This window comes from Ranitomeya imitator, chromosome 1 (genome assembly GCF_032444005.1).
Source record: "Ranitomeya imitator isolate aRanImi1 chromosome 1, aRanImi1.pri, whole genome shotgun sequence".
Classification (NCBI taxonomy): Eukaryota; Metazoa; Chordata; class Amphibia; order Anura; family Dendrobatidae; genus Ranitomeya; species Ranitomeya imitator.
This window is the reverse complement of record NC_091282.1, coordinates 300678180-300705334: the sequence shown is the minus strand read 5'-3', so window position 1 is coordinate 300705334 and position 27155 is coordinate 300678180. Positions and strand designations below refer to the sequence as shown.

Below are 27155 nucleotides of genomic sequence, written 5' to 3'. Positions count from 1 at the left end.
ACGCCCCCGCACGCCGATTGGTCAGCTGTTCCGTGCTCACTCAGCTTGTGAGTGGCAGCGCTCGGACCGGCGGTCACACCGGGCTATTCCTGTAGTGTGACGTGTGTCTCCTCGCAGCCTGTCTCCCGGGTGACGCCATGTTTGCGGAAGTGACGCTCAGGTATCGGCACCACGGTGCCAGGTGAGAGGAGCTACGCAGGGCGCCTGGGGAGGAAGCGCCGGTCATATGGCCGCAGGTAGACACATCCATGGCTGCCGCACTGGAGCCCAATCGCTGCCCCTTATAGCTAGGACTCCAGTGAGTAATGGTGCCAGCTGCGGGCTCTGTAGTGACCCGGGGTCCTGTACGGGGTCCCCAGGGCTGGATTTACTGGTGAGATAGTGACTTTAACTTTCCGCCCTTTCACTTTCACTCCCTCACCTTCCGCAGCCTCCTCAGTGACGAGCTCTGTCTGCACTGCACAGGTGGCTAGGGTTTAGGTCCAGGGGGGGCGAAGCTTCTGAGTGGGCCCCTAACAGGTAACCTTGATTACAACTCGATGACGCCCCCCTAATAGTGGAGGAGAACCTCAGCAGATGACCGCGCTGTTACTGAAGATAATCTCTATATAAAGACCAGCATGGATATTACCGCCATATGGTCAGTGGTAGATACCAGCCCTACAGAACATATAAGAGATCACAGCACAGTTATAGAATGACTTACCACTGACGTTCTTTATGATGGAATCGTCACTTTTCCCGTCTTTTCCATTTGGCCCAGACCGACATGACAACTTCTTCCAGCTACAACTCGTCTGCAAAGAATACAACAAAGACACGTTTCACTTCTCACATTCCAGCCCCATCACCATCTATTCCCAACCTGCACAAACTCCTCATCCTACTGATACCCCAATACTGAGCCGCTGCTGCCGTATGTGTCCCTATTACTACCCCTGATACCCCAATACTGAGCCGCTGCTGCCGTATATGACCCTATTACTCCACCTGATACCCCAATACTGAGCCGCTGCTGCCGTATATGACCCTATTACTCCACCTGATACCCCAATACTGAGCCGCTGCTGCCGTATCTGTCCCTATTACTGCACCTGATACCCCGATACTGAGCCGCTGCTGCCGTATGTGTCCCTATTACTACCCCTGATACCCCAATACTGAGCCGCTGCTGCCGTATATGACCCTATTACTCCACCTGATACCCCAATACTGAGCCGCTGCTGCCGTATATGACCCTATTACTCCACCTGATACCCCAATACTGAGCCGCTGCTGCCGTATCTATCCCTATTACTGCACCTGATACCCCGATACTGAGCCGCTGCTGCCGTATGTGTCCCTATTACTTCCCCTGATACCCCAATACTGAGCCGCTGCTGCCGTATGTGTCCCTATTACTTCCCCTGATACCCCAATACTGAGCCGCTGCTGCCGTATATGACCCTATTACTCCACCTGATACCCCAATACTGAGCCGCTGCTGCCGTATCTGTCCCTATTACTGCACCTGATACCCCAATACTGAGCCGCTGCTGCCGTATCTGTCCCTATTACTTCCCCTGATACCCCAATACTGAGCCGCTGCTGCCGTATGTGTCCCTATTACTTCCCCTGATACCCCGATACTGAGCCGCTGCTGCCGTATATGACCCTATTACTCCACCTGATACCCCAATACTGAGCCGCTGCTGCCGTATATGACCCTATTACTCCACCTGATACCCCAATACTGAGCCGCTGCTGCCGTATGTGTCCCTATTACTGCACCTGATACCCCAATACTGAGCCGCTGCTGCCGTATGTGTCCCTATTACTGCACCTGATACCCCAATACTGAGCCGCAGCTGCCGAATCTGTCCCTATTACTTCCCCTGATACCCCGATACTGAGCCGCTGCTGCCGTATATGACCCTATTACTCCACCTGATACCCCAATACTGAGCCGCTGCTGCCGTATATGACCCTATTACTCCACCTGATACCCCAATACTGAGCCGCTGCTGCCGTATGTGTCCCTATTACTTCCCCTGATACCCCAATACTGAGCCGCTGCTGCCGTATCTGTCCCTATTACTGCACCTGATACCCCGATACTGAGCCGCTGCTGCCGTATATGACCCTATTACTCCACCTTATACCCCAATACTGAGCCGCTGCTGCCGTATATGACCCTATTACTCCACCTGATACCCCAATACTGAGCCGCTGCTGCCGAATCTGTCCCTATTACTTCCCCTGATACCCCGATACTGAGCCGCTGCTGCCGTATATGACCCTATTACTCCACCTGATACCCCAATACTGAGCCGCTGCTGCCGTATGTGTCCCTATTACTTCCCCTGATACCCCAATACTGAGCCGCTGCTGCCGTATGTGACCCTATTACTGCACCTGCTGTGTAGTTCTCTGTGCCTTCTAAATTCTAAAGCAACCCTCTAGAATATAGTAATCCTGGGCGCAAGTGCCCTTGACAGCAGTGCACACATTTTTCCCGTAAAAAGTAATATTGCCCTGTGTGGATTTGAACCCATAGGCAGACTCTATATTGTATAATGCACCCCCCATAGGCAGAGTCTATAGTATAATGCACTCCGCACAGGCAGACTCTATAGTATAATGCACTCCCCATAGGCAGACTCTATAGAATAATGCCCCCTCCCCCAACACACAGGCAGACTCTATAGTATACTGCACTCCCCATTTGGAGACTATAGTATAATAATAATAATAATAATAATTTTTATTTATATAGCGCCAACATATTCCGCAGCGCTTTACAAATTAATGACCCAACACACACACGCAGACTCTATAGTATAGTATAATGCACTTCCCATAGGCAGACTTTATAGTATAATGCCCCCCCACACACACACACACACACATGCACGCAGGCATGGGCAGACTCTATAGTATACTGCTCTTCCCATGGGCAAACTCTATAGTATAATGCACCCCCCATAGGCAAACTCTATAGCATACTACACTTCCCACGGGCAGACTCTATAGTATAATTCACCCATACACACACGCACAGGCAGACTCTATAGTATACTGCACTTCCCATAAGCAGACTTTATAGTATAATGCACCACACACGCACAGGCAGACTCTACAGTATACTGCACATCTCATGGGCAGACTCTATAGTATAATGCACCCACACACACACACACGCACATGCAGACTATGGTATACTGCACTTCCCATGGGCAGACTCTATAGTATAATGCACCCACACACACACACACGCACAGGCAGACTATGGTATACTGCACTTCCCATGGGCAAACTCTATAGTATACTGCACTTCCCATAAGCAGACTTTATAGTATAATGCCCCCCCCCCCACACACACACATGCACGCACGCATGGGCAGACTCTATAGTATACTGCTCTTCCCATAAGCAGACTTTATAGTATAATGCACCACACACGCACAGGCAGACTCTACAGTATACTGCACATCTCATGGGCAGACTCTATAGTATAATGCAGAGGTCCCCAACTCCAGTCCTCAAGGCCCACCAACATGTCATGTTTTCAGGATTTCCTTAGTCTTGCCCAGGTAATAATTGCATCACCTGTGCAATGCAAAGGAAATCCTGAAAACATGACCTGTTGGTGGGCCTTGAGGACTGGAGTTGGGGACCTCTGGTATAATGCACCCACACACACGCACATGCAGACTATGGTATACTGCACTTCCCATGGGCAGACTCTATAGTATAATGCACCCACACACACACACACGCACAGGCAGACTATGGTATACTGCACTTCCCATGGGCAAACTCTATAGTATACTGCACTTCCCATAAGCAGACTTTATAGTATAATGCCCCCCCCCCCACACACACACATGCACGCACGCATGGGCAGACTCTATAGTATACTGCTCTTCCCATAAGCAGACTTTATAGTATAATGCCCCACACACACACATGCACGCACGCATGGGCAGACTCTATAGTATACTGCTCTTCCCATGGGCAAACTCTATAGTATATTGCACCCCCCATAGGCAAACTCTATAGCATACTACACTTCCCACGGGCAGACTCTATAGTATAATTCACCCATACACACACGCACAGGCAGACTCTATAGTATACTGCACTTCCCATAAGCTGACTTTATAGTATAATGCACCACACACGCACAGGCAGACTCTACAGTATACTGCACATCTCATGGGCAGACTCTATAGTATAATGCACCCACACACACACACACACAGGCAGACTATGGTATACTGTACTTCCCATGGGCAAACTCTATAGTATACTGCACTTCCCATAAGCAGACTTTATAGTATAATGCACCACACACGCACAGGCAGACTCTACAGTATACTGCACATCTCATGGGCAGACTCTATAGTATAATGCACCCACACACACACAGGCAGACTCTATAATATACTGCACCTCTCATGGGCAGACTCTATAGTATAATGCACTCACATACGCACAGGCAGACTATGGTATACTGCACTTCCCATGGGCAGACTCTATAGTATACTGCACTCACAGTCAGACTCTATAGTATAATGCCCCATAAAAACAATAAATCCAATACTTACCTCTCCTCCTCGTTTCTTCGATGCCCTGAGCGCCCACACATCTCCGGACCGCAGGCGCCGAGCAGTGATGTCATCGCGACCCCGTGTCAGCGTTGGTGATGTCAGACGCTGAGGAGGGGATGATGGGGGAGAGCGTAGCGCTCCGTCTCTCATCAATGCGGTCAGCTGTTACAGCGTACTGTGCTGTGAAGTATCTAACGCAGATGAAAAAGTTTTCTGGATTAAATTCTGATTGTTTCGTACTCTCATTTGGCTTCTGCCTTACCACAAGACTACAGCATTTGTAGCAGACCAAAATGTTTGTCTTCAAAACACATAATGTAGTGGAAGGCATGTCGTGATCATGTGTAAAGCACACACTGTCATGATTCCCCTGTATTCGCTGCGTGGTCATTTGCCTTTATGCAATTTTAATTCTTTCGGTCACTTGCCAACTAGACTCCTGCCCTTCGCTCATTGACTCTAGTTGGGACATGTCGGCAAGTATGCAGTCATTTGACAGCGAATGCAGGGGAGTCGTGACAGTGAGCGCATTGCCTACTGTCACAATTGTGTAATCACATAGACTGACAGCAGACTTTTCATTTCAGCCTGGAAAACCCCTTTAACCTTTTATGGCGGTTATTATCTGCATGGCATACAATGACTTTTATTTATTCTTACAGTAAAACTGATACCGATCTATCCGGAATCTAAGGTCACAGAACTGGTTCTATATGTTTCATATGGATGAGATACTGACACAAATTCCAGGTCTGAGTTCAAACTGCAACAATGGCAGAGGATCATGAAGTTGTGAAACCTAGTCATGTGTCCAAGGAGCAGCCGCTTCCACAAAACACTATATATAGGAGTACGCAGCACTCACAAACTCTTCTGGACGGTCTTGTTGGGCTCCGAAATGGAGGAATCTTATTTGACGTGGTCCTCAAGCTGGAAGGAAGATGTGTGGAGGCTCATCGCATCCTCTTGGCTGCGTCTTGTGATTATTTCAGGTATAGTTTATTCTACAATGTCTGCTTTTTGCGTTTGTCTTGCATTAAAGGGGTTGTTCCAGCTGGGTTACTTCCACAGAACCCATCACTGTGGATCCCACTGCTGCTGATGCCAAGATTCTGAAGTGCCCTGCTTGTATGACGCAAGGGACACACAATTTATGTCATCGCTCTATACATTGACTATGGGACTGCCGGAGATAGCAAAGTGCTGTTTTTCTCATTCCATAGAATGACTTTTCCTTGTAGGTTGATGGATGTTAAAATCCACTGTTCTTATGATTGGAATCACAATATTTTTGAATACTGTAATATTTTCAGAAGTGCTTCAAAATTGGAAAATACAAAGTATGCTTGTGGAGAGTGCCATAACTGGAACCCACAGGCAAGAAGTGCTGAAAGTTTTAGGCTGTTGACAACCATTTCTGAAGTCTTTGTGGTGTGAGGAAAATGATCCCTCTCACAAAATATGAAAGCTAAGGTATGTTTAGTTTAATGTGTACCTCCCCTCGTCTTTCTACCAGTGCCCCCATACACATTAGATAAAGCTGGAACGAGCTCGCCATATTCGGCACCTGTCCCCTGACCCATTATGACCCATTATGTCGGGTGTTACAGGCATTGGCGGTTGGGATTCAATCGCCTGATCCTTTTGTTTGGTGAGTAGATTAGCTGATGGCAGACGATTCTACCAGCAGGCTCTATAAGGCTGTGTTCCCATGATGAGCTTTTGGTGAGTTTTTTTTAAGCTGCGTACTTTTGAAAAAAATGCAAGTAACCTATGTTACTTAATGTACGGTATACATAAAATTTGCAACACCAAAAACTCAGCTAAAACTCATCGTGGGAACTTAGCCTAAAGTAGGACACAGGAGCACTCGGCTGATGGTGTGGGAAGGTGAGGTCAGGGAAGATAGCTGGAAGGTGAAATTAGGGAAAATAGCTGGAAGGTGAGGTCAGGGAAGATAGCTGGAAGGTGAGGTCGGGGAAGATGGCTGGAAAGTGAGGTCGGGGAAGATGGCTGGAAGGTGAGGTCGGGGAAGATGGCTGGAAGGTGAGGTCGGGGAAGATGGCTGGAAGGTGAGGTCGGGGAAGATAGCTGGAAGGTGAGGTCGGGGAAGATGGCTGGAAGGTGAGGTCGGGGAAGATAGCTGGAAGGTGAGGTCGGGGAAGATAGCTGGAAGGTGAGGTCGGGGAAGATAGCTGGAAGGTGAGGTCGGGGAAGATAGCTGGAAGGTGAGGTCGGGGAAGAGAGCTGGAAGGTGAGGTCGGGGAAGAGAAGATAGCTGTCATCTAAACGGTCATTCACCCAACAGATCTTTAATTATATGGCCAGCTTTAGTCTAGAACAGCAGTACTGGGAATTATTGCTCAGTTACGGTCTTCTGGGATGTTTTTAATGTAGGTTGTTTTTTTTTTTTTTGTTTTTTTTACTGTCTGCCAGAGGCAACTGCCTGTACATTGCAGGAACCATCTGACGTGGGCCCACAATCTATTGCTGTTTTACTCATCTGTGTTTTTCACGGATAGAACATGTGCCCATTGGCATCTATGGATATGCTCTCATATCTGTTTTCTTCTTTTTTTTTTTTGCTGATCAACTGACAAAAAAAAAAAAAAAAAACGAAAATGAGAGATGTTCTACCTTGGACTGATTTGTAGATCAGTATCTTCATTCAATTGAATGGATCTATGAAAAAAAATGAATCGCACATTGAAGGAAGGTGACGGGCACAAGGGGGCATTCTTTGCGTCTGGAGGAGAGAAGGTTTTTCCACCAACATAGAAGAGGATTCTTTACTGTTAGGGCAGTGAGGATCTGGAATTGCTTGCCTGAGGAGGTGGTGATGACGAACTCAGTCGAGGGGTTCAAGAGAGGCCTGGATGTCTTCCTGGAGCAGAACAATATTGTATCATACAATTATTAGGTTCTGTAGAAGGACGTAGATCTGGGGATTTATTATGATGGAATATAGGCTGAACTGGATGGACAAATGTCTTTTTTCGGCCTCACTAACTATTTTACTATGAATAAAATACTATTCAAAATTGGGCTGTTTTTTCTTTTTCTCTTCTATTAGTCCAAAATTACAGTAGTTTGAAAGTAAGATGTGATGGTTTCAAATACTGAATTATAGAAGTAATGTGTTTTAACAGGGGGATGTTTGCAGGAGGCTTGAGAGAAAAAGATCAACATGAGGTGCAGATCCATGGTATTACTTATGATGCCATGTGCAAGATTCTGGATTTCATATACACCTCTGAACTGGAACTTGGCATTCACAATGTGCAGGAGATACTTGCCGCCGCTTGCCAGCTTCAGGTGGGCACAAAGCAAAATGGAATTATTGTTACCAATTCTAACAAAGATAAAAACAGGTTTTCTTTACTGTGAATTAATAATAAGAAAATAATTTTTAAAATGTTTTTGCTGATAGATGATGGATCATATATTACATATAAGCTTCTTTACCTCCTTATGACTTGGGACAAATGGGATCAAACGTATATAATAAGCATTGTGGGGTCGACAAAGCTAAAATGAAGTCTTGGAGAAAATAAATGGATTTTCCTGCTAAAAGCAAATAATGTTTAAAGAGATAAGGATATTCCCATAAAATAGGAAGTAATATGAATAAAATAATTCCATCCATAAATGGTTCCCTTTTATAAGACACCCACCCATTGGGAGAAAGTATCCTTTGACCCCCATGCAATTAGCCATGCAGCCACAAATTGGAAAAAATCAAGTGACTTCTATAGGAGTTCCTGATACCAAGCACATCCACTTCTCCTGTATCCTCCAACCTCTACTGGTCTAGAAAGTCAGGAGACACCAGTGTACTAGAATGTCTAGGAACCATCACAGTCTTAAGTAGGAGTGCTTCTGTAGGCATTTTAGATGCACAAAAAGTAAATATCTAAAGTTCTGCACATACGGTAATCAAAGGAGTTGTCCAAGACCAGGAAAAATTGTCGTAAAGAAAAACAGGAGGATAAGTAGCATGGCTCTTATCAAGTAAGCAAAACTGGAAAAACCATGGAACAACATATATAAAAGTAAAATAACCCAGGTAATCTGGTTTAGGGAATGGGCTCTATATAGTCCCTAGTTCAACCCTAAAGTACCCCTTCCTGTCTGCTGAGGTTGGCACCCCAATGAGAATGATGTGGCGCCCCCGCTCATATTGGGCTGATCCTATTGGTCCTCATAAGAGGTGCTCAATTCAGGAACAGGGTCTTATAAAGATCAATAGGGTTAGTTCACGTTATGCAGGGGCGCCACATCGTTCACATTAAGAGTGCCAACCTCAGCGGACAGGTAGGGATACTTTAGGGTTGAACTAGGGACTATAGAGCCCATTCCCTAGACCCGATTACCTGGGTTGTTTTACATTTATGTTTTCCTGTGACGTCTACTATTTTATTCATTTTTGTAAAATTGACTTGAAGGCAGGAAATGCTGTAAACTAACAATAACTTTTGGATCCCATGCTTCTCCAGCACCTCTTGTCCCATGTATTTGCAGGGCTATGTCCCATCTTTAGCACATGACCACTGCAGCCAATCACTGGGATCAGCAGTCTTTTGCTGTCTACATTGACATTAGCTGTGAGGCCAGAAGACAAAATGTCCATCAAGTTCAACCAAGGGATGGAAAGCACACATACATACATGCTTTTTTTTTTTTTTTTTTCTTAATCCAATTGTCGTTTCACTGGATGAAACCTTCAGTGAAGAACAGTACACATTTACATTGCATTTGTTCTTGATTTTTTTTCATAAAAAATCAATCTTGTCTCCTCCTCATGATGTAGATCCATTCTGTATGTAGACTGAATACTCTCCATTATGCCGGTGTTTATGTTCTTCTCAGGTTTGTGATTCCTGCCGATCAGATTTTCTGATTCGTTTATTCTTGGGCTTTTTGTTTTCTCAGATATCTGAAGTCATCAGCTTTTGCTGTGATTTCCTTATCTCCTGGGTGGATGAGGAAAATGTCGTTGAGATGTACAAGCTAGCGGAGCTATTCCACCTACACCAACTTAGTGAAGAGCTGGATACCTTTGTGCTGAAAAATTTTATAACTTTTTCCCGTACTCAAATATACAGACAGCTCCCCCTGGAAAAAGTGTTCTCTCTGCTTAGCAGTAACCGGCTGGAGGTAAGCTGTCAGACATGGCTCCTGCTGCTTCTCCTGTCCGAGAAGTGATAGAAGATACGAGAACCAGCACAAATCATATTGCCGGTCACTTACACGTAGTCGTAGGCAGCACATATAGTAGTAACTATGGCTTCAGTTATGTCTGGGTTTGAGCAAAGTAATAGCCTCACTGGTGGTATTGATGCATAAGTGTATTATAAGCAGTGAGAAGAGGAGAATCATACAATGAAGGATTTAAAGGGAATTTGCCACTACATCTACAGCCCATAAATTGTCCCCATAGTTTTACACAGGATGATAGTAGGTTTCCAAAGTCACTTTAAGCATAAAATACTAAAGTAGTGTGTGCTACTGGTGAAGACCTGGACGGATCCTGTGTATTGCTCCAAGTTTGCTTTGAGCTTCTCCAGGCTTGGCTATATGAATAGAAGCCAGCCACCGTGACATCGCAAGGTGCACTGGCCTCGGCTCTATCTGTGCATGTCCTAGCCAAGACTACATGCCTCTGGAGGAGCCTGGGACCACCCACAAGAGATTGATCAGAGCGAGCATCTCCTATTTCAGGGTACATTTCATAAAGTGACACCTATAAAATCCTGTGGCTATCCGGCATAACACTGGTGGCTGTATAAGTAATGATGGTTCCCATTCATCCAATATTGATAGCTTGAACAACTGGTACTGACATATTGATCCCATGCACTGCATTACATTTGTTTTCAGGTAGGCTCTGAAAATGAGGTGTATGAGGGGGCTTTGCTTTATCATTACACGGCAGAGCAAGTGGAAACAGACCAGGTGAGCCTGTCTGAGTCTCCAAAGTTACTAGAAACTGTTCGTTTTCCCTTGATGGAGTTGCCAGTCCTACAAAGGTTACATGACAAGTTGGGACCATGTCCCCTCAAAGTGACGGTATCCAATGCATTGGAATATCACAAGAATGAAATCATGCAACCAGTCCTACAGGGGCCCCACACACAACTGCGTTCAGAGATCAACTGTGTAGTGGGCTTCGGAGGCATGTATTCTACCCCCTACACTGTACTCAGCGATCAAGCCAAATATTGGAATCCTTTGATGACTGGGGAATGGAAGCCGCTAACTGCTCCTCAGGCACCTCGAATGTCTAACCAAGGCATTGCTGTATTCAATAACTTTGTCTATTTGATTGGGGGAGACAACAACGTGAGAGGGTACCGTGCCGAAGCGAGATGCTGGAGGTAAGGGTATATTTAATTTTTCAGTTCGGCCTCTTATATGATCAGTATTTTTCTGTATATACATCAACTTTAATAATTTTTTTGTTACTCCTTATATTATTAACCATGTGTTGAATTAACAAGATTACCATATTATTATACCCTTACCAGAACCTAGCTTAATAATGTATATGTGTGAATGTGTTTGTTTATTGATCGATTTATGACATAGCTGCAATTTATAGCAGAACAGTCAAAGGAGAATTTCCCTTTGCCAATACCTGTTGATACTAATTGGTAGCAAGAGAGTTCTTAAGTTAATGGTCTTTACTTAAAGGGAACCTGTCACCCCGTTTTTTGAGATTGAGCTATAAATACTGTTAAATAGGGCCTGCGCTGTGTGTTCCTATAGTGTATGTAGTGTACCCCGATTCCCCATGTATGCTGAGAAATAACTTACCAAAGTCGCCGTTTTCGCCTGTCAATCAGGCTGGTCAGGTCGGGAGGGCGTGGTGACATTGCTGGTTCTTCCTCAGCTTTACGTTGGTGGCGTAGTGGTGAACAAGCAGCGCGCGATCTGCGCTGTCATCCCTTTCGTCGGTGGGGGCGGCCATCTTCCTGGGGCCGCGCGTGCGCAGATCGAGTGCTCTGCTGCACGGGGCTTCAGGAAAATGGCCGCGGGATGCCGCGCGTGCGCATTAGAGATCGCGGCGGCCATTTTCCCAAAGCCGAGATGCAAACTCGGCTTTGGGAAAATGGCCGCCGCGATCTCTAATGCGCACGCGCGGCATCCCGCGGCCATTTTCCTGAAGCCCCGTGCAGCAGAGCACTCGATCTGCGCACGCGCGGCCCCAGGAAGATGGCCGCCCCCACCGACGAAAGGGATGACAGCGCAGATCGCGCGCTGCTTGTTCACCACTACGCCACCAACGTAAAGCTGAGCAAGAACCAGCAATGTCACCACGCCCTCCCGACCTGACCAGCCTGATTGACAGGCGAAAACGGCGACTTTGGTAAGTTATTTCTCAGCATACATGGGGAATCGGGGTACACTACATACACTATAGGAACCCACAGCGCAGGCCCTATTTAACAGTATTTATAGCTCAATCTCAAAAAACGGGGTGACAGGTTCCCTTTAAAGAGTTGTTCTCATGTTATGAGATTTGTGTAGTTAGCATGAAAATTTGCAAATTACTTTTTTTTTCTGTTTGCTGTCATTCTCCTACTATGATTTAACTTGCATCAGTGTACATGTTGTTGGCAATGAGACTGACCACTAGAGCATGGCCCAGTATGTGCATTCCAGGCTGATGAATTAACTCATTAGATCCCAGCCACCTCTTTTCAGCCTATTAATTTCTATAGAATAGTTAGTACTGCTCCTGATATAACACTGCTATCAGTCCTCCAAAATTACAGGCTGTCTGCTGAGCTCTGCCTTTGTCCAAAGACTTTTATCTATAAATTTGAGTACAGAGCAAATATACAATCAGACCCCTGAATGTGTCCTAATAGCACTTCAGCTCTGCAGAAGGGCAATGCTGCTGACACCAGAACTGTCACTTGAACAATGCCTGAGCTCCAGCAGCAAAGAATTCAGTTGACTGGGGAACTGTGCACTCCTGAAGACACGTGTTGAGGCTACTTCTTTTAATTATATTTCTTTATTAAAATCTTTAATTCTAGAATTTATTGTATTGCTCTTTTATGAAATGTCAGACTCTTTTGGCTGGCTGTGTACATGTAAGCAATGCAGTCACAGCGAAGCGTGTATGCTGCTTCAGTTATACATTGTAAGGGGTTCCGCTCCATGTAGTGGCCACGTTTTTCTTTTAATGTTATACTTTTATGTGTAGCATGTATACTTTTTTTTTTCTAACGTCTAATCTTACAGCATTTTATTTTATTTGTACTTTGAGTTTTTTTTTTTTTTTCTGCAAACCTGAAATATCTTTTTTTCAAAGATACGATCCGCGGCACAATCGCTGGTTCCAAATGCAGTCCATGCAACAGGCTCGGGCTGACCTATCTGTCTGTGTTTTGGGGAAATTTATATATGCAATTGCAGGGAGAGATTACCACGAAGAGCTTAAGGAGGTGGAGAGGTATGATCCTTGCACCAACACGTGGAAATACGTGGCATCACTTCAGAAACAGGCAAGGAAATCTTTTTTTTTTTTTTTTTTTTTTTTTTTCTTCTTCTTTTTTTTTTTTTTCAGCTTACTTGTAAACCTTAATGGGCTGCCTGTCCACATCAAGCAAAACATACAGAGCCTGATGAACAGGTCTGGTCACATGTCCCTCAATCAGTGACAATCTTCCAGATCATACTGCCGTAATTCGGGGGACAGCACTTCTGAAATGAAGACATCAGCACTACTCTGATAAGTACATTATATTAATCCCCTATCCACTCCTACGCAGACGTCTCCTATCTGCCCTGCCGGGGGCAGAGTAAAGTACTGTAATGTGCATGCGTCGGAAAAGGCCAGAGAGCGCCGATGATCCTGAAGTTATGCCAGCGCATGCACACTACATTACAGAGAGAGGTACGCATGCGCAGGAGCGCGATTGAGGGACACTGCGTGGATGACGTAGAATGCTTGATCCATATGAAGGACTACTGCGATTGTAAAAAGAGAGGAGATGCTGGATCAAGACCAGAGACGCCCATCGGACCTCACCGTATGTGGGACATACATATAAAAGAGGCCTTAAAGAGATTTTCCATTTTTAATTTGACCCCATTTTACTGTCTTAACACTTCCGGTCGGTTTTCTAATATACTTCTATTGCCTGCCCTGCTCCTGTTAGCTCATCTCTATGTGGGTGATGTAGCCCACCGTTGTGATTCTGGCTCTGCTACTTAGTCTGGATACCAGAATCAGATGAATTGTATGGCGCATGTCGTTGGTGGGGCTTGGGCTGCCTCCAAAACATCGGCAGTATACAGTCAGAGGAGGAGAGTGAAGCCTGATGTTAGCATGCATGCTCGGACTGCTGTCACTCATAGAGGTAGCTCAGCCCCCACCAATGACGCGCTACTCGGTTCGTTCGATTCCAGCTTCAAACCGGAGGTCGCAGAGCCAGAATCCTAACCGAAAACTAGATGGTCCACATAGAAATGAGCTTCCAGGAGCAGAACAGGTAGTGGTGTATTAGAGAATTGTGAAGAGTTAGGACATATGAAGCCACGGTCAGTATTTTACCTCAGTATTTGTAAGCCAAAACCAGGAGAGGAACAGTCAGAGGAAAAGTGGAAGTGAAACATGTCTCCACTAATGTATTCATCACCCACTCCTGGTTTTGGCTTACAAATACTGACCAAATACTGATCGTGTGAACGTGGCCTAAAGGGAACCTACAGACAGTGTCTGGTTGGCGCCGTTATACAGATTAAAATCATACCTGGGTGATGAAACCTGTCTTGTGGTTATTGTTTAATCTTATAGTGGGGGGGGGGGGCTTATTGTGGTGCTCTTACTTACATATTTATCTGTATGGGCTTATGGCAGGTAACTAATCCCTCAGTGACCTGCCCCATGTTTTACATCTAATATATAATTGCCTAGAATACTACTTCCTGCAATTTGTGCCAACTTCCGTGGCTTTGTCCGGAGCTAATGTCCGGAGCTAATGTCCGGAGATAAGTGACGTCAACAGTGTCCAGTGTCTGATTGGTTGCCGCCTGCTGCGAGCGACCAATCAGAAACGTGCCGTACTGTGACACACTCCGCCCGCCATTTTGGTGTGATTTTTGAATTTTTACCTCACAGCAAGTTTCTACTGCGTGGAGGCGGGCCCAGTGACGTTGCTCTTCAAGCTCCTGCCGAATTTCGTCAAAAAAATGATAATACCATTTACCAAAACTATATATATTTAGTTGTGAAGTGGTTCAGTGACATTTTCACACCAATTTTGAACTTTTGTTTGGTGTTTTCTCCATATACTGCCTATTATTTTTGTTCTTTCTTACTATTATTTATTAATTGTATTATTCTTACATTTGAATAAAGTATATATGGATTCTAGACTCCCGATTCTTTAGAATCGGGCTGCCATCTAGTATATATATATATATCTTATTATTTGGTGAAACAATTACATTCATCAATGCCCATGTAGTTAACAACTCCTTTAATGGGATCGTGATTGTGGATTAATGCTGCCTGATCCACGAGCATCATGGATCAGACAGTGGCTGCATCATTTCAGCCACATATGTGTGACTCTGGAACATTGTTGCATTTCAGAGAAAAACATCCCTTAAAACAACATTTTTATCCTCTTAATATATTGCAATTAACCTATTATATAGCACTGTGTACTTACAATTGCTTATTTTGCCTTTCTCCCCAGCTACGGTAATTCTTCTTTTCCATTAGGTCATTGACATTAAATTATTAAAAACTGACTAGATGAATCCTTCTAAGCTCTATGTAGAAACAGGAGGTCAATTTTCTCTGCACAAGTCATGAATCACTGCAAAAGTCCCTGGCAGGGGGAGGACGGAGCATCTGGGTCAGGGGTTGAAGAGGGGAATGATAAATGCAGGGACAAGAGACTTCCTGTTTCTACATAGAACAGAGAAAAGAGAAGAATTAACTGGGTAGAAAGGCAAAATGAGCAATAGTATGTACACAGTGCTATATAATATGATGACCAATATATTAAAAGGATAAAATCTTTTATGCAAGTCCCTTTATAATGGCCACCATGGACCAAGTAACGCTAGTCGGAAAAATTGCACAAAGGTGCCTGCGTGTATTAAATGCTGAATGACATTATGACAATGCGCACGGTGTCTAATTTTAGACAATCTATAATTACGGAGGTTGAACGTAACTTTTTTTTTTCCAACTGGTTTTATATGTGCACATTGAAAATGTGAAAATTCTCCTCACTCCCAGAGATGCAAAATATTAAAAAAACGGCAGCGATAGGGTTACTTAAAGAGAGAACATTGTTAAATGAAACTCCACCGCTCCTTCATATATTTATTGATTTTGTTGTTTGGTTTATTTTTACCGCACTAGAATTGTGTCTATTCATCATCGGTGAGAAAGTGATCGATAAGACTCATATCTTTTATTACAACACAATTCTATGGGGGTTTTACACACAAATTTGCTTCTTCTGACTGCAGGTGCACGCACATGCCGGCTGTGCCTTGGATGGGAAGATGTACATTGCTTGTGGAAGGAGGCAACACGCATATTTAAAAGAAACCTGCTGTTATGTCCCAGAAAGAGATCAATGGACAAGTGTTGCTCATGGGCCAGTACGACGAGCATGGCATGGCATGGTCACACTTCTGGATAAACTGTATGTCATTGGAGGAAGTAATGATGATGAGGGCTTTCGGCATGATATCTTGGAGGTAAATTTGAGCGTCCCCTCCCTCCTTACAACATTTATGGCTAAATGATACTGTAAAGCTTAAAAATGTCAATGAATGAGCATCCTGCTTTATTAATGATATTTAGTACGAAGCCAATGTATTTTATAACAGCGTGCGGAGAATCAGTAACCTTGGCCTCTGTCTTCAGTGGGACTTAGAATCTAACTTCATCTCTGACCAAGAACCAATTTCACAATTGGCCCATTAAACACATCTTGAGTTAGATACAGTTGTACTTGTAAGATATACTGCATAAGCATAGAGTTGGGCGAGACGGCTGCTCATCATATCTCCACCCCTGGGTGTGGTTCACATTGTAAAATGAGGCCTGTTTGTCTCACACGTCGTCTGTGTGTGGAGGTGTGCAGATCCTCCAGGGTTGTGTGTCTTTGCTAAAGGACTGCTGTCCAGGAAAGCCGGCTACACGCTGACAGGAGTATGTAATCGCTTCTGCGGTGTGTAGTGCTGAGCTGTGGTGACAGTTCACCGGAGTTCAATTATGTCATTACTGCTGCTTGAGAAAGTTCTCAGTAAGCTGTGGTGCCGTAAGTGAGAGAACCAGAGCTCATCAGCTGATGAGCTGGTGTGACCTCTCTCGCGGCAGCTCAGCACTACACACTGCAGGAGCAATGACACTCCTGTCAGTGTGTAGCCGGAGGCCGGATAGAGCAGTCACATCTCCCGATGTGACTGTTCTGTAAGTGAGATCGCTGTGGGACACTCTGGAAGTTTGAGCACAGGCGCCGGCTGACGAGAGACTCCTCTCATCAACGGCACCTGCTATCACTGTTAAACTATGGCAAACGTCGGCTAATGGGAGTAGTAGTCTCTCATCAGCCTGACGTCTGTGACCTGTGGTATGCTTTTTACCGTGGGTCACAGTCACAGCTGCGGGGTCACGCTGACAGCTTGACCACGCAGCACTCTGACGATGGTCGGGCTATGGGCAGCTCTTCCCTTGGTTTCTCTGGCTTAAGGTACCATCACACTAAGCGACGCTGCAGCGATACCGACAACGATGTCGATCGCTGCAGCGTCACTGTTTGGTCGCTGGAGAGCTGTCACACAGACAGCTCTCCAGCGACCAACGATCCCGAGGTCCCCGGTAACCAGGGTAAACATTGGGTTACTAAGCGCAGGGCCGCGCTTAGTAACCCGATGTTTACCCTGGTTACCAGCGTAAACGTTAAAAAAACAAACACTACATACTTACCTTCAGCTGTCTGTCCTCCGGCGCTGTGCTTTCCTCTGCACTGTCGGCGCCGGTCAGCCGGAAAGCAGAGCTGTGACGTCACCGCTCTGCTTTCCGGCTGGCCGGCGCTGACACAGGATGCAGGAGGAGTGCAGAGAAGCAGAGCGCCGGGGACAGACAGCTGAAGGTAAGTATGTAGTGTTTGTTTTTTTAACGTATACGCTGGTAACCAGGGTAAACATCGGGTTACTAAGCGCGGCCCTGCGCTTAGTAACCCGATGTTTACCCTGGTTACCAGTGAAGACATCGCTGGATCGGTGTCACACACACCGATCCAGCGATGTCAGCGGGAAGTCCAGCGAAGAAATAAAGTTCTGGACTTTCCTCAGCGACCAACGATCTCCCAGCAGGGGCCTGATCGTTGGTCGCTGTCACACATAACGATTTTCCTTAACGATATCGTTGCTACGTCACAAAAAGCAACGATATCGTTATGTGTGACGGTACCTTTAGAGCAGGAAGATAAGACTCTGCCTACAGTCCCTCCCCAGAGCGCAGGCATATCTTTAACTGAAAACTTCTAACACTGATTACACAAGAACCACAAGACGGATTTCTTCACCCCAGGTATCATTTTAATCAGTTTAACAGCAGCAAGCTGACAGTGTCTGTAGTTTACATACCAAAATCCTGCTGACAGATTCATTTTAAAAGCATCAAAGGGTGATGTGAATAATCAGCTCTAAAAGTTGATCTCTTAGAAGCTGGAAAATTGGCCAAGTGTAAGGATTTCGGTAATTTTAAGAATTGTGATTTGACAAAACTCTGGGTCCGAGCATCTCTACAAAGATAGGTCTGGTGGGCTGTTCTAAGTACATAGTGCTTAGTATTTACCAAATGTGGTTCAAAGTAAGGAAGTCCATCCGATGAACCAGATACAGGCTCACAGGGGGCAAAGGCTTATTGAGGTTTGGGGGGGCGAAGGCGAACCGGTCTGGTCTGACAAAAGAGCATCTGTGGCAAAGGTAGCTGAAAAGTGAATGCTGACTGTGATAGAAGGGTGTCAGGACAAGCTGGCAGAGGCGCAATGATGCCGTGGGCAGTGTTTTCCTGAGGCCTGCTCTTCAAGTATGTTACTTTGTCATGTTCTGCATTCCTAAATAGAGTTGCAGGCCAAGAACACTTTTTAGCAATAGTATTTCCTAACCACAGTGATCTGTTTTAGCAGAGTAATGAGCCCTGACACTCTGCAAATACTGTTGCGGAATATGGCAAACTTTAACCAGTGAGAGACTGGACCATTTTTTTCCCATCATGATCTGGTATTTTTTTGTACATGCACCTTTAAGGGCTGTAAAACGACTTCTCAACCTGACACTGAAATAACTTGTCTCTGTTGTTCTTCTTTTTTGTGATAAGTGGGACCTAAATCTTTGTGGTTTTAATTTACCGTATTTGTCTGCTGATATAAAGGGAAAATGTATTGAACATAAAAGGAAATGTCTGTCTTACTTTTTTTGAGGGGGGGGGGGGGGGCGATGGCAAAGAACCACTAATACATTTTAAATTGTGTTCCCCTTTCTGTAGAAACTATATTTAAGAACTTTATTTTGGAGGGGGAGGGCGGCAGGGTTAAAGGTGGGGCTAGAAACAACTATTTGGACTGGCAGTTTCTCTTTTTTTCCTGCTTTTTTTCCACTTATTTTATAGATTTTGCCTTACAAAGAATCATAAAAGACCTTGGGGGATGGGGGATTACAACATTTAAATAGGTTTTTATATTGCTGATTTTTCTCTGTAAGGGAGGGTGCATGTCCACTGTCCGGATTTACAGCGCTTTGGACGGAGCGGAAAACCCGCTCCGCCCAAAGCGCCTCTCCCTTCTGAACGCACGGTGATTCCGGATGTATCCATTGCACATATCTGGAATCTCCGCACCCTATGCATAGGGCCCAGTGATTTACCTTGCGGCGACGGAGCGTAAACAGACACTTTTGCCTTCTAAAAAGACGCGCCGCATGTCCGTAAACGCAGGGCCGCCGGGTGTGTACGCACACACATTGGACACAGGATTTCATAAAATCCCCTCCACTATGCTGTAACATCTGGACACTGCGGGTGAACGCTGCGGTTGTATGCAGCGTTCAATCCGCAGCTAATCCAGATGTAAACCGGCCCGTGGACACATACCCTTACCCGGGCTGGTATATTAACCCCAGTTACAGGCACATTCATCCACCTGCTTGAACAGCAGAGTTGATGTGAATCTGCTAGGACCCAGGAATCAAATCATCTGGCTGGTGCGCGCTGAACCCTGACTGAGCTCTGCTATGCCAACCGCCTTTACAAAGTGCTGTAGAAGTGAGGTCTTGGTCACTGGCTTCAGAGCACTGTAAACCCAATTGAACTTGCATAGCACATTTGCTGGTGACAAAGTCATCTTGTCTCCTGCGCATCATAGAGGCAGCTAAGGCTTCTTTCACACTAGCGTCGGAATCTCCCCGTCGCAATGCGTCGGGGAGAGATTCCGACGCTAGCGTTTAACGCATTGCACAATGGAGGCAGCGGATGCATTTCTCCGGCGCATCCGCTGCCCCATTGTAAGGTGGGGGCGGAGTTCCGGCCGCGCATGCGCGGTCAGAAAAAGAGGTCTGTCAGGAGCAAAAAAACGTTACATGTAGCGTTTTTTGCTCCCGACGGTCCGCCAAAGCACGACGCATCCGTCGCTCGACGGATGCGACGTGTGGCAATCCGTCGCAAATGCGTCGTCAATACAAGTCTATGGAGAAAAAACGCATCCTGCAAGCACTTTTGCAGGATGCGTTTTTTCTGCAAAACGACGCATTGTGACGGATTGCAGAAAACGCTAGTGTGAAAGTAGCCTTACATAGCAGAGCTCAGTCGGTATTCGGAGCAGAGCAGCCTGATGATGTGAAAGCAATGTCGGTGACAATACGTTGGGCATCCTCATTTTGTACGATTTATGCCCAGCTGCTGACATTTTCTCACCAGCAGAAGATGTCGCCACCATTGCGTTGTAGAATGGTGACAGCAGGGCTGTGGCGGTGACGTCTACCAATGGTGAGGACATGTCAGTAGCCAGGTATTAATAATACAATGTCAGGTTGCCATGCTTGTTCTCACTGCTGCTTCCCTGGTGCCCATACCTACTGTCACTTCTGCTGCCCTGGTACTGTTGCCACCGCTCCGGTGCCTTGACCTTTTGTCACTGCTGAACACCGTAGGGATATTGGGTTGCAATAAAATGGTGTCAGACGATTTCCCCCACCCCTTTGCGGACCCCCACAGCTGTGCATTGTACATGACAAGGGGTGTGCAAAGTTCACAGCCGAGGTAGCCACAAGCATAGGAGATGGGATCAGATACAGACCAGAGTCTTCTATGACATGGGTCTTCTGTATTTGCGGTGTGTAAGTGTCGTGCTCTGAAACACACAAGCAAATAAAAATGGCAGTCCTTAATTTATTAATCAGAAATTAATGACGATAGGCCATCAATACAATAGTGGACAACAAAGAAAAGTATATTTTAATCAATAGATGTTGGAATAATAATAATTTCCACAATTGGATGTGTTTAAACAAAATGTTCCTGTGCTGAGAATATTAATTGTGCCCCTGCTGTGTACTGTGTAATGGCCGTGTCTGACCCGGCAGGGACAAGGATCATACCACAGCTCCTGAGCAGGGGAAGAAGCAAAATAATATACAGACATTACAAGATGGGATCACTGCTGATTCTTTCTGTGAGGTAAAACATTTTACTGTTTGTTTTAAGCAATGTTTTACCTCACAGAAAGAATAATCTACGATCTCATGCTGTGCTATCTGTATACTTTTGCTGATCCCCCCCCTGCCCAGGAGCTGTGGTATGATCAGACCATGTTTCTGTACGGTCAGACACGGCCATTACACAGTACACAGCAGGGGCACATGTATAAGATTATCTCAGCACAGGGACATTTTATTTAAACACATCCAATTGTGGAAATTATAATTAGTATTCCAAGATCTATTGATTAAAATTAACTTTTGTTTGTAGGAAAACCCCTTTAAGTTCCCATGATGAGCATTTGACGCTGCATATTTTCACAGTGCAAAAAATGCATCGTCTTAAATTTCAATCAAAGTGGAGACATGGTTAGATGAAAGCTATGACTGGGCAGTTAACTTACAGGGTTACAGTCTGTTTAGAAAGGATCGTAAAAATCGGAGAGGAGGAGGGGTTTGTCTCTATGTAAAGTCTTGTCTAAAGTCCACTTTAAGGGAGGATATTAGCGAAGGGAATGAGGATGTCGAGTCCATATGGGTTGAAATTCATGGAGGGAAAAATGGTAACAAAATTCTCATTGGGGTCTGTTACAAACCCCCAAATATAACAGAAAGCATGGAAAGTCTACTTCTAAAGCAGATAGATGAAGCTACAACCCATAATGAGGTCCTGGTTATGGGGGACTTTAACTACCCGGATATTAACTGGGAAACAGAAACCTGTGAAACCCATAAAGGCAACAGGTTTCTGCTAATAACCAAGAAAAATTATCTTTCACAATTGGTGCAGAATCCAACCAGAGGAGCAGCACTTTTAGACCTAATACTATCTAATAGACCTGACAGAATAACAAATCTGCAGGTGGTTGGGCATTTAGGAAATAGCGACCACAATATTGTGCAGTTTCACCTGTCTTTCACTAGGGGGACTTGTCAGGGAGTCACAAAAACATTGAACTTTAGGAAGGCAAAGTTTGAACAGCTTAGAGATGCCCTTAATCTGGTAGACTGGGACAATATCCTCAGAAATAAGAATACAGATAATAAATGGGAAATGTTTAAGAACATCCTAAATAGGCACTGTAAGCGGGTTATACCTTGTGGGAATAAAAGGACTAGAAATAGGAAAAACCCAATGTGGCTAAACAAAGAAGTAAGACAGGCAATTAACAGTAAAAAGAAAGCATTTGCACTACTAAAGCAGGATGGCACCATTGAAGCTCTAAAAAACTATAGGGAGAAAAATACTTTATCTAAAAAACTAATTAAAGCTGCCAAAAAGGAAACAGAGAAGCACATTGCTAAGGAGAGTAAAACTAATCCCAAACTGTTCTTCAACTATATCAATAGTAAAAGAATAAAAACTGAAAATGTAGGCCCCTTAAAAAATAGTGAGGAAAGAATGGTTGTAGATGACGAGGAAAAAGCTAACATATTAAACACCTTCTTCTCCACGGTATTCACGGTGGAAAATGAAATGCTAGGTGAAATCCCAAGAAACAATGAAAACCCTATATTAAGGGTCACCAATCTAACCCAAGAAGAGGTGCGAAACCGGCTAAATAAGATTAAAATAGATAAATCTCCGGGTCCGGATGGCATACACCCACGAGTACTAAGAGAACTAAGTAATGTAATAGATAAACCATTATTTCTTATTTTTAGTGACTCTATAGCGACGGGGTCTGTTCCGCAGGACTGGCGCATAGCAAATGTGGTGCCAATATTCAAAAAGGGCTCTAAAAGTGAACCTGGAAATTATAGGCCAGTAAGTCTAACCTCTATTGTTGGTAAAATATTTGAAGGGTTTCTGAGGGATGTTATTCTGGATTATCTCAATGAGAATAACTGTTTAACTCCATATCAGCATGGGTTTATGAGAAATCGCTCCTGTCAAACCAATCTAATCAGTTTTTATGAAGAGGTAAGCTATAGGCTGGACCACGGTGAGTCATTGGACGTGGTATATCTCGATTTTTCCAAAGCGTTTGATACCGTGCCGCACAAGAGGTTGGTACACAAAATGAGAATGCTTGGTCTGGGGGAAAATGTGTGTAAATGGGTTAGTAACTGGCTTAGTGATAGAAAGCAGAGGGTGGTTATAAATGGTATAGTCTCTAACTGGGTCGCTGTGACCAGTGGGGTACCGCAGGGGTCAGTATTGGGACCTGTTCTCTTCAACATATTCATTAATGATCTGGTAGAAGGTTTACACAGTAAAATATCGATATTTGCAGATGATACAAAACTATGTAAAGCAGTTAATACAAGAGAAGATAGTATTCTGCTACAGATGGATCTGGATAAGTTGGAAACTTGGGCTGAAAGGTGGCAGATGAGGTTTAACAATGATAAATGTAAGGTTATACACATGGGAAGAGGGAATCAATATCACCATTACACACTGAACGGGAAACCACTGGGTAAATCTGACAGGGAGAAGGACTTGGGGATCCTAGTTAATGATAAACTTACCTGGAGCAGCCAGTGCCAGGCAGCAGCTGCCAAGGCAAACAGGATCATGGGGTGCATTAAAAGAGGTCTGGATACACATGATGAGAGCATTATACTGCCTCTGTACAAATCCCTAGTTAGACCGCACATGGAGTACTGTGTCCAGTTTTGGGCACCGGTGCTCAGGAAGGATATAATGGAACTAGAGAGAGTACAAAGGAGGGCAACAAAATTAATAAAGGGGATGGGAGAACTACAATACCCAGAAAGATTAGCGAAATTAGGATTATTTAGTCTAGAAAAAAGACGACTGAGGGGCGATCTAATAACCATGTATAAGTATATAAGGGGACAATACAAATATCTCGCTGAGGATCTGTTTATACCAAGGAAGGTGACGGGCACAAGGGGGCATTCTTTGCGTCTGGAGGAGAGAAGGTTTTTCCACCAACATAGAAGAGGATTCTTTACTGTTAGGGCAGTGAGAATCTGGAATTGCTTGCCTGAGGAGGTGGTGATGGCGAACTCAGTCGAGGGGTTCAAGAGAGGCCTGGATGTCTTCCTGGAGCAGAACAATATTGTCACATACAATTAGGTTCTGTAGAAGGACGTAGATCTGGGGATTTATTATGATGGAATATAGGCTGAACTGGATGGACAAATGTCTTTTTTCGGCCTTACTAACTATGTTACTATGTTACTATGATGGCAGTTATAGAAATCACATGGCTACTGAGCTTTCAGATTTGTTTGTTTACCCTGCGTAAACTGACGTGCAGTGATTCGATTCAATGCAAAGAATCTGGAGGTTAAAAAAAAAGCATTATGTTAGGCTACTTTCACACATCAGTTTCTTGCTGTCAGGCAGGATCCAGTGAATTTTTGAAAAAACGGATCTGTTGCAAATTGTGAAAAACTGATGCAACAGATCAGTTTTTTTTTTTTTTTTTTTTTTTTTATTAACCGGGGATAGAGTTTGGACTTCCTGGTGAGAGAGAGAGAAGCAAATTGTGCATGATTTGTATGGAGAATGCATGAAAAACCGGATTCGGATGCCGGATTTATCATTTCGCATCTGTTTCATCCGTTTATCGCTGGAACCGTCACACCGGACAGAAAAAAAAGTTCCTCTGTACGTTTCCTCCGTCCGCCAGAAACAGCTTTTTTTGACGGATCCGGCAAAAAATGGATGAAACGAGTGGCCATCAGGCACAATCCAGCGCTAATACAACTCTATGAGAAAAAAACAGATCCGTTTTTTTTTTTTTTTTTTTTTTCTTCAAAACTCCCCGGATTGTGCCTGATGGCAAAAACCTGATGTGTGAAAGTAGCCTAAGATGGCTGCCGGACGAGTCCTTAAGGGGAGATATGTGTCATCGCAGCTATTGGCTGCGGTGATGTGAGCTTGGAAGCATGCTCCAGCACATATAGTGCTGAGAGAGTTGTCAGGCCATTCCAGGGCCGGGTTTTACGAGCAGTCATAAGAGATGGGTGGGAATGACCCATCCCGTCTACCAGGTACTTTAATGGGCGCAAAGATTGATCCCGTGCACATATATAGCTGGGTACGTCATGCCTTGTCTTGCCTGGGGTCTACTTTGGCGTAGCCTTGTGCCAAAGTGTTTTAACTTTTCAAAGCTTTATATATTACAATTCTGACGTAAAAGTACATTTTGTTTGTCGCTTTCTTCATGAATGTTTCTCTTCCATTGTTTTTAGGTGGCCTGTTATTGTCCAAAGACTGACTTTTGGTCATTGGTGACCCCCCTTCCAGCCGGCCATGGGGAGCCTGGAATCGCTGTTCTTGAGAATAAAATTTATGTTCTAGGAGGAAGGTCACACAACCGTGGAAATCGCATGGATTACGTCCATATTTATGATGCAGAAAAAGACTTATGGAACGAAGGACCTCACTTGGAGGAAGACGTTTCGGGCATGGCAGCCTGTGCTCTGACTCTCCCCAGATCTATACTCATTGATGCCGATGTCTGGACACAAGAGTTGTTCATGAATTACATGGAGAGAGAGCAGCACTCAGGTGACCATATATCTGATGGGATCAGTGTTTCCGACTGGGAGGACTTGGATAATTCTGGAGACGATTGACTCTGTTCTGAGCATGTCAAAACGGCATTGTTTGCCTTTGAGTTTTTCTGAAACGGTCACCCTCTCCCTTATAGCTTGATGATTTCCTTTTTTTATCCTTGACTCCACAGTTTTGATTGTTTTTGCATTACTGCCCAAAGAGATAAGCAAAATATTTTCTTATCTCTTTTTCGCCTAACCTGTACTGTGCCATCTTCCCACAAATATGTCCCCTGCATGGAGTAGTGCTGTTCACTCATTCATGTTCCTGCCATATAGTCTTATTTTCCCAGCTTTTGGTTAAGAATGTTTTTGCACAAAGTACAACACAATGCCAAATGTTTCCGGGAGGTGCGATTTAAATCACTGTTCTGTTCCTCAGTGTCTAAGATGGTAAAATATATCTGCACTTGGACACATCATGTTACACGTTGATCCTACCCATCTAGACTATTGAATTATATATGGATGATTTAGAGTTTTTTTTATTGTTTTTGTCTTTTTTTTTTTTTTTAAGTTGTAAACACTTGGCTTTTCATTGTAGCACATTGCAGGCGCATACGTCATTGATTTTGCATTTATGTTTAGCAAACTAGTCGCCATCCTTACATAACCCACCGAGGCAGACTTGACTAATGTTGGTGCTTAAAGCCTTTAATAATAAACAATGTTTTCTCTGTCTTCTAGGCAGGTTAAGACCAGTTGCTTGAAATATTTTCTGCAATGACTGATCTGTGTATTTTATAAAAAGCCGTAAACCCATGTATATGCCTTTTTAATATGTATTATTTACAAGGTGGTTTCTAGCGGCCAAAAGAAAAATTTGTGCATGGCATGTTGAACTTTTCAGTTTTTTTTTTTGTTTGGTTTTTTTATCCTATTGTACTGGTTGACTCTATATGGTTGACATATACGCAAACTCAAACAGTGGCATATAACACGCGCTTCCAGCAGTTGAGCAAACCAGCTCAATTTCCATTCATTATGCAGTCCAGAAGTTGCATGCGCCCTTCTGAAAACGACAATTTCCCGGATTCTGTGTTGTACGTTGCTTTCTTCTCTACAACATACAAATCTAAAACCATATTTGGGTCCTAGGTCTCCCCTATCCTTAAAGCTGCCTAACATCAGAGGTTGGCACCCTACTTGTTTACGAGAAGTGGCACCCCCGCTCCACGGTGGCTGTACCTATGTAGCCCTAAAAAATCCCTGGGATAAACCTAAAGATGCATAGGGAACAGCACTCATTCAAGGCAAAACCTGCTCATCAGATAAACTAGA

The 27155-nt window shown here is 44.4% G+C and overlaps 1 protein-coding gene across 4 annotated transcripts; it reads left to right on the top strand.

Annotated features, from left to right (window-relative positions):
- Positions 1-42: 42 nt before the first annotated feature.
- Positions 43-26709, top strand: KLHL22 (kelch like family member 22). 4 transcript variants are annotated; one of them, XM_069757309.1, is made up of 8 exons: positions 43-181; positions 5255-5584; positions 7742-7907; positions 9525-9749; positions 10473-10969; positions 12916-13108; positions 16098-16331; positions 25509-26709. In XM_069757309.1, the coding sequence occupies exons 2-8, from the start codon at positions 5364-5366 to the stop codon at positions 25893-25895; spliced, it is 1923 nt and encodes a 640-aa protein (XP_069613410.1). In that variant the 5' UTR covers positions 43-181; positions 5255-5363; the 3' UTR covers positions 25896-26709. The 4 variants fall into 4 exon arrangements, with proteins under 4 accessions (XP_069613410.1, XP_069613419.1, XP_069613428.1 ...); XM_069757318.1 differs by having other exon boundaries at positions 104-236; XM_069757327.1 differs by having other exon boundaries at positions 138-298.
- The last annotated feature ends 446 nt before the right edge of the window (positions 26710-27155 follow it).

Bases quoted from the DNA above. Each gene is read 5' to 3' on its own strand.
- KLHL22 (XM_069757309.1), top strand. From the start codon at position 5,364: ATGGCAGAGGATCATGAAGTTGTGAAACCTAGTCATGTGTCCAAGGAG. The intron at 9,750-10,472 runs GTAAGCTGTCAG...ATTTGTTTTCAG, and splicing joins TTAGCAGTAACCGGCTGGAG to GTAGGCTCTGAAAATGAGGT. The intron at 16,332-25,508 runs GTAAATTTGAGC...CATTGTTTTTAG, and splicing joins TTCGGCATGATATCTTGGAG to GTGGCCTGTTATTGTCCAAA.